At 37.5% G+C, this 8140-nt stretch overlaps 1 protein-coding gene across 1 annotated transcript in view; it reads right to left on the bottom strand.

Annotated features, from left to right (window-relative positions):
- Positions 1–6368: 6368 nt before the first annotated feature.
- Positions 6369–8140, bottom strand: part of LOC132656584 (zinc finger protein 385B-like) — a 71708-nt gene continuing 69936 nt past the window's right edge. Inside the window, exon 3 of the mRNA XM_060391716.1 lies at positions 6369–7294. Within this exon, the coding sequence (XP_060247699.1) occupies positions 7218–7294 (77 nt within the window). The 3' untranslated portion in view covers positions 6369–7217. The remainder of the gene's footprint in view (positions 7295–8140) is intronic.

The following is an 8140-nucleotide window of genomic DNA, read 5'->3' as shown; positions in this document are numbered from 1 at the left end:
AAGGCTCAGAGCAAGAAGGGAAATTCAGGGGAGACATCTCTATGTCAAGTTAGAGGCCTGCATCTGGATAGGCTCCTGGGAAGACATCCTAAGAGTCTCTAGCTGAGACTCCTAATGGAGGTAGGAGTCCACGAAGAATAAAGTGACCACCTCCTAGCCAGGTAGGACTAGTGGAAGGAAGTTAATAACAACCAAACTACCAAACCTGTTATCCAAAAATTACCCTGCCTACAAGAAGAGCAGGGTAAATGAAGAAACGAAGATGAGGGAAAGACCTACCAATAATTGGTCCAACGAGAGATCCAACCCATGAGTCTAGGCCCCATACACACACATGTCGCTCATGGGCTGTTTGGTCTTCATATGGAGGGCCTGGCAAGTAGAGTGTGGGAGGAAGCTGTTTCTTTTTTTTTCATTGTATTATTATTATTATTATTATTATTATTATTATTTACATTTTATTAACTCTGTATCCCAGCTGTATTCCGCTCTCTTATTCCCTCCCAATTCCACCCTTCCTCCCTCATCTCCTCCCTGCCCCTTTCCAAGTCCACAGATTGGGAAAGGATAGGAGCTCCACAAGGACCAAATATATCTGGGCACAGGTGTTTTTTCTGAAACTGTTTATCCAACCAAGGAGCATGTATGGATATAACCTAGAACCTTCGCTTGGACGAAGCTCGTGGTAGCTCAGTAACCAATTGGTTTCCTATAGTAAGGAGAACAGGGACTATTTCTGACAGGAACTCAATGGCAGGCTCTTTGACCTCCCTACCCCTCAAGGGAGGAGTAGTCCTGCTAGGAAGCTGTTTCTAACATGGACTTTATTGCCTACTTTTGGATAACTTCCCCCTGGCAGGGCTCCCTGGCCTGCCCTCAGGGGATGAAGATATGCTCAGTCCTGATGTGACTTAATGCTCTGTGGAGGGTTGATATGGGAGGAGGAGGAGGCTCTCCTTTCCTGGGGTGAAGACAGAGGGGAAAGGGGAAAGAGGGAAGGTGGGGACTTTGAGGAGTTAAGGAACTCTTAAGAACTCTTAAGATATAAAATAAATGAAAAATGACAATGAAAATTTCTATTTAACTCTGGAATCCATTTTAAGTTGAATTATTTGGAGTTTTGATACCTAGTTTTTTGAGTTTTTTTCTATATTTTGGATGTGGGGCTGCTAAAAATATTTTCCTTTCATCTAAGTGTCTAAGTTGCCACTTCATCAGAATGCTATTCGTTCTGGACTTACAGAGGCTCTTCAGTTTCATGGGATCCTATCTATTAATTGATCTTAGTACCTGTGTTAATGGTGTTCTGTTCAGGAAGTTTTCTATGTTAGTAAGTTCAAACCTATTCCCCACTTACTCTTCTCTCAGGTTGAGTGTATATGGTTTTATATTTAGCCTGTGATCATTTAGAATTGAGTTTTGTGCAGGGTGCAAATATAGACTTATTTGGACTGTTTTGTACACAGCAATCCAGTTTGACCAGCACAATTTGTTGAACTGTCTTTTTTCCAGTGAGTATTTTTGACTATTTTTTTAAAGCCAGGTGTCTCTCTGTCTGTATATTTTGTCTTGATTTATGACTCAATCACATTGATCAACATATCTGTTTTTATACCAATACTGTTCCATCTATATTGTGATAGCTTTGTAGTACATCTTTGAAATAGGAATTTTAGCTACTCCAGAAGTTCTTTTATTGTATAGTATTATCTATCCTGTTTTTTGTGTGTATTTATGAATGTATATATGTAAGTGTGTATGTATCTGTATCTGTATGTGTATTTGTGTTTCCATATGAATCAGAAAATATTTGTCATCCATGGAATTTCCTGGTAGAAATTTTATTGTAACTAATTTGTACTCCTAAAATGAATAAAATGTTCCTTCTCTTTTCATTTTGTGGAATAATTTGAGAAGTATTAGTATTAATGCCTTTGAAAGTCTAGTAGAATTCTCATAGAACTAAAAAAAATATGGCACTGTGCTTTTCTTTGGGTAGAAAACTTTTAAAGACTGTTTTTAATTTCACTTTTGATTACAGGTCTGTTTCATTCCTCATCTGATCTTGATTCAATATCAGTAAGTGGGACATACCAAGAAATTACCTATTTCTTTTATATTTTCCAATTTAGTGTACAAGTGTTTAAAGCATGTCCTTCTGATTCTCTGGATTTCCAAGGTGTCCGATGTTATGTCCCCTTTTTATTTCTAACTTTGCTAATTTATATATTTCTTCTCTACCTTTTAGTAAATTTGGAAAATAGTTTATCAATCTTGTTGATTTTCTAAAATAACCAACTTTTTGTTTCACTGATTCTGTGTATTGTCTCTCTGTTTCTATTTTATTGATTTCAGATGAGTATGAGTATTTCTTGTCATCTCTTCTTCTTCTTCTTCTTCTTCTTCTTCTTCTTCTTCTTTATAGCTTTCAGTTGTGCTCTTCATTTGCTAGCATGAAACCTCTCCAAGGTTAATGTTGTTGTTGTTTAATATAGGCACTTAGCCCTGTAAACTTGCCTCTCTTAGAAATATTTTCATTTTGTCCCACAAGTTGAGTATGTTGTGTATTCATTTTCATTCAATTGTAGAGAGTCTACTTTTTAAAATAATTTCTGTCATGGTCCATTTTGATATCCATTAGAGCTGTTTACTTTCATGAGTTTTGAAGCTTTATGTTGTGTTTGCTTTTTGTATCCAGCTTTAAACTATTGTGGTATAATAAGATGTATAGTGTTATTTCAATTTTATTGTATCAGACTTGCTTTGTGTCTGAGTATGTGTTTAATTTTGGAGAAAACTCCATGCAGTGCAGATAAGAATGCACATTCTTTTGTCCTTGGATGAAATATTTTGTGAGTATCTGTTAGGTTTCTGTGGTTTATGTCATGTTAGCTCTAGCATTTCTTAGTTTAGGTTTTGTCTGGTGGACCTGTCTATTGGAAGGAAGGGCACTGAAGTTTCCCACTATCTGTGTGAGGGACAATATGTGATGTAAGATGTAGTAGTGTTTCTTTTACAGACATTGGTTCCCTTGTGTTTGGAGCACAGATGTTAAGAATAGAAATATCCTCCTTGTGGATTTTCTTTTGTTCTTCCCTATTTTTTCTGATTAATTTTCAAGTCTATCTTGTTAGATATGAAAATGGAGACACCAGATTGTTTCTTAGATCCATTTTCTTGAAATACCTTTATCTAACCTTTCACTCTGAGATAATGTCTATCCTCAAAGCTGAAGTGTATTCCTTGGATGCAATGGAAGCATTGATCTGTATTTACATTCACTATTAGTCAGTGCCTTTTAAATGAGGAATTGAGACCATTGAGGTTGAAAGATGTCAATGACTAATGATTGTTGATTCTTGTTATTTTGTTGTTGGTGGTGTTGGTGGCAGTGGTGGTAGTGGTGTGTGTGTGTTTGTGTGTGTGTTTTCTCTTCTGATTTTTCTGGTCAGAGATTTTTTTTTTATCTTTGTTTTCATGGATGTAATTAATCTCTTTAGGTTGGGGTTTTCTTCTAGCAACTCTGTACAACTGGATTTGTAGAGAGATTTTGGCACTCTGTCTTCTTCTTGTAAATATATAAGTATCTATTTCTGTAGCTTAGAAAAATTTGCATCTATGATAGTGTTTAAAATATTTTCTTTGCTTTTGAGCTTAGGTTTTTATTTTTCCCTTTCTTTATTCCTATTATTCTTAGAGTTAGTCTTTTCATAATGTCCATATTTTCTGGATTATGTTATTGTTGTTGCTTGTTTTGTTTCATTGTTTTTTTTTCTTTTGTTTTGTTTTTGTCTTTTGTTTGTTTGTTTTTCAAGACAGTGTTTCTCTGTGTAGCCTTGGCTATCCTGGACTTACTTTGTAGACCAGGCTGGCCTTGAATTTATTGCTTTCCTCTGCCTTCCTCAGTGCTCAAATTACAAGTGTGTGCTATCATGTCTAGCTCTTTTCTGGATGTTTTATGTCAGAGTTTAAATTTAACATTTTATTTGACTGGGTATTCATTTATTCTCTTGTATCTTCAGTGCCTGAGACTCTTTATTCTATTTCTTTTATTCTGTTGGTGAGGCTTGTCTCTGTAATTCTTGAATGAATTCCAAAATTTTCACTTCCGGAATTCCTTATTTTGGGGTTTCTTTATTGATTCTATGTCTATGTTCAGGACGTAAATAGTTTTATTCATTTTCCTCCACTGATAGGGTGTTTATGGATTTCTTTAGGGAATTTATTCATTTCCTCTTTAAGGACCTTTATTATATTCATACAGTGTGTTTTAAGGTTGTTTTCCTTTTTCTTCAGCTATTTTGAAATACCCAGGGCTTGCTTCTGTAGGGTTGCTGGGCTCTGGTTGAGATATATTGTTCTGACTATTATTGATTGTGTTTATACACTGGCATCTTGATATCTGGGGTTGCAATAATTATTACAATTCCTTTTTCTTTGTTGTGTGGGTTTTTGTTTCTTGGTTTTCTATCTCTGTTTTAAGAGAGTGTGGTGACTATGTTTCCGGGCAGGGATTTTTTTTTTTTTTTTGTGGACCCAATAGACATGACCTTTGGGTGTTTCAGATACAATGTGTTTCTGGGAATTGGAAACTATTAGGATTAGGGATAGGCTAGAGACCCTGTTAGTGTTTACAGGAAGGAGGAAAACAAAATGTTCCACCAGAATCTGCTTATTCTGTTTTCTTGTAAAGAGGGCAGTGAATGGGGAGAAGTCACCTCAGAAGTTCTGTTATTGAGTTGAGGATGAGACTGGCAGGTTGGATTCTACCTCTTTCCTTGGGAAAAGCAGCCTAAGAGTTAGCAGGAAATGCACAACCAGCGGAAGGAGGGATGTTAAGATGGAATATCTGTGTTATCCACCCGAGATGGGATGGGGTGGTGTGGTACTGCATAGCTGAGATGGGTCTGGGTATTAGATTTGTAGAAACAGAGGGAGAGCTGAAAAATTGCAGTCAGTCTACCTGCTTCCCTAGAAGGAGTGGCCTATGTGTTAGCCAAAGTTGGGGCTGGGATGAAGCAATGTCAGGGGGAAGTGAGATTAGGATGTGAAGGTCTATGAGGTTTACAGGAAAAGTAAGAACAGGGAAGGAAGTCTGCAGCAGGTGTTCTGTTGCAGAGCTAGGCAACAGAACTAGGATATTGGATTTGGAGGAGGGAAGGGAGTGCTAAAGGTCTTCAGTTAGCTTATCTGTTTTCCTAGCCCACTCCTCTGATATGTTCCCAGGGAATGACTGCTGGTATTGGAGGCTGGGATAATGGAATGAATTGGGGGAAATAAGTTTGGAGGAGATGTTTGTGATCTCTTGGGAGATGAAGTCAGAGAAGGAAGGGAGACAGATCACAGCAGGTGTTCTGCTGCAGACCTGGAGTTAAGATTTCTGAATTGGTTTTTGGAGAAGCAGAAACAGAGGTGAAGATCTGCAGACATCTTAAAAACAATTTTTTCCTTTGGTTCCATCTTGAATCCAAGTGACAAGTCACTGAGGATTCTGAGACTTAGTAGATGAGTTCTCAATTATTTGCCCAAATAGAGGAGGGCATCACCAGAGAAATTGTATAGACATCATTGCCTTTGTGGTGACAATGAAACAAACTACCTCCTTACTCTTCTTTTAAGGAAGAGGAGTAAAAAGCTAAGTGATAAAATAGGGCCTTGGAGGAGAAGGGCTGAAGAGCGTCCCAAGAGAAGAGAAACATTCATTCTCCAACTAATAATGGGTGTAAAAACTGTGTGCTAATAATATACCATGGAACTTATCTTCTCTCAGTACTACAGCTGAGGAAAATAAACCTTTGAGATTATTTTAGTTTGATTTCTGTTGCTGTCATAACAGCATGACAAAAAGTAACTTGGGGAAGAAAATGTTTACTTAACTTTACAGTCCTTCATGAAGAGAAGTCTGGGCAGGAGCTAATGGCAGGAACATGCAAGCAGGAAATGATGGAAAGTTCCTAGAGAAAACACCATTTATTTGCTTTCTCTCTATGGCCTGTTCATTATGCTTTTATATAAAACTCTGGACTACTTGCCTAGAGAGTGGTCCTTCTTATATCAACCATTAATCAAGAAAAATGTCCCCACATTCTTGTCTATGGGCCAATCTGCTCTGTGGATTTTCTCAGTTGAAGTTCTCTCTCCCCAGATGAATTTAGATTTTGTCAAGTTGAAAAAATAAACAAACAAAGCACCCTAGTCAGCACAGAGATAGTAAAGTGCTTGGCCAATATTGTAAGACTAGCAAAGTCAGGTTCACTCCTCTTGATCCTATCGTCTGGGTCCACCTTGATTTGGTGTTTGTTGTTTCTTAAGTATGTAGACACAGGAAGACATTGAAACTTAGATTGTTTTGTTAATCAATACTGATTGTGGGAAAATGATGGCCAACTTTACACACACAGTTAGCACCCTTGGGTGAAAACTACTCAGAGTGAGATGTGAGTTCATGTTTCTCAGACACAAAGCTACTTAGCACCAGAAGGAAACTTGTAGAACACCTCAGCTTATCTAACTGACACCTACCTCTATTTCCTACAAGAAACTTTGTTTTTGATATTATTATGGGGTTTTGTTGAAGTTATATTTTCTTAATTTTATTGTGATTAACAAAGACTAAAGTCTTTTTCTTTCTTTCTTTCTTTCTTTCTTTCTTTCTTTCTTTCTTTTCCTTTCTTCCTTTGTGTTTGGTTTTTGTTTTGTTTTTCAAAACATGGTTTCTTTGTGTAGTCTTAGCTGTCCTGGACTCATTTTGTAGCCTAGGCTGGTTTCAAACCCACAGAAATCTGCCTGCCTCTACCTCTGTGAATGCTGGGATTACAGGTGTGTGTGGCTGTGACTGTGTTTAGTCTTTTCTTAAGGAGTACTTTTTCTAAAAACAAGAGTATATGAATTTACTGAAATTCACAGTCAAGCATTAGGTGGAGCTGTAGGAGTCCTGTGGAAGAGTAGTGAGGGAAGGATAGAAGCATGCAGAGGAACAATAAAGCAACAAGAAGAACAACAGATTCAACTAACCTAGACCGATGGGGGCTTACAGAGACCATTGGAAGAACCAACCAAAGAGCACACATGGGCTGGACCTAGGCCCATACACATATGTAATTGATGGGCAGTTTGATCTCCATGTGGGTCTCCTAGTTGAGCGGGTGCTGTTTATGACATGGACTTTGTCACATTCTTTCAACCACTTCCTGTTAATGGTGCTGCTTTGTCTGGCTTCACTGGATGAAAATTTGCTCAGCCCTGCTGAGACATGATGTGTTGGGGTGGGTTGGTTGTGGGAGGCTCCTGTTTTCTGAAAGGAAGAAGAGGGAGGATAGGGTAAAGACAGTGGGAGGAAGGGATGGGGAGGAGAGAAGGAAGGGGTTACTATCAAGATGTAAGTGAAGATATATATATATTAAAATATATATGTAAATATATATAATTTAAAAAGCAAAGCATATGTTTCAGGCCTAGTTATTAATAGAAATGTATTGTGTAAAACACCTGTGACACTTCTAGTTTCACTTCCAACTCAACAGTTGTCATTTTAGTTTTTGGTATGATTTTATTGCTTAGAAATTGCATATTTTGTTTTGTTTGGTTCTTGTTTTTTGGAGGTCTGCTCTTTTTCTGAAGATAAATGGAGGGAGATGGATCTGGGGGATAAGGGAGCTGGGAGGGGAAACTGTGGTTGGGATATATTATATGAAAGAAGAATAATTTTAAATAATAAAAAAAGAAATCTATCTTCCTTATATTCTGAAAAAGGGTCGGATTTTACCTGGTCTATCTATGAACATCTGATGTGGAACACCTAAGTAAAACTCAAAGCAGAGTAGGCACTATGAAGCTGTGAATAAAAGTATATGTAAGTAGGAATGGCTGGTCTGTGCAGGCATTTTATAGTAAAGGGTAGAGCTCTTTTCTACACGCCACCCATGATGGACCTATCTTTGAGAACAATGGAGTCTATTTACGCTCTACTTTTAGTAGCCATCAATTAATGAAGAATTCCAATGGGAACAGAACAGATGAACGAGGTCAGTGACTTGAAGTGTTTAAGTTCCTTCACTGCAGGACACATAGTCTAGATTGCAATTTCTCTGGAAACCATCTTTCTAGAGGAATTATTCCTTACTTTCCTTTTATAGTCTCA

Source organism: Meriones unguiculatus, chromosome 9 (genome assembly GCF_030254825.1).
Source record: "Meriones unguiculatus strain TT.TT164.6M chromosome 9, Bangor_MerUng_6.1, whole genome shotgun sequence".
Taxonomy (NCBI): Eukaryota; Metazoa; Chordata; class Mammalia; order Rodentia; family Muridae; genus Meriones; species Meriones unguiculatus.
Note: the sequence above shows the minus strand (reverse complement) of the source record. Positions and strands in the feature narration are given on the sequence as shown.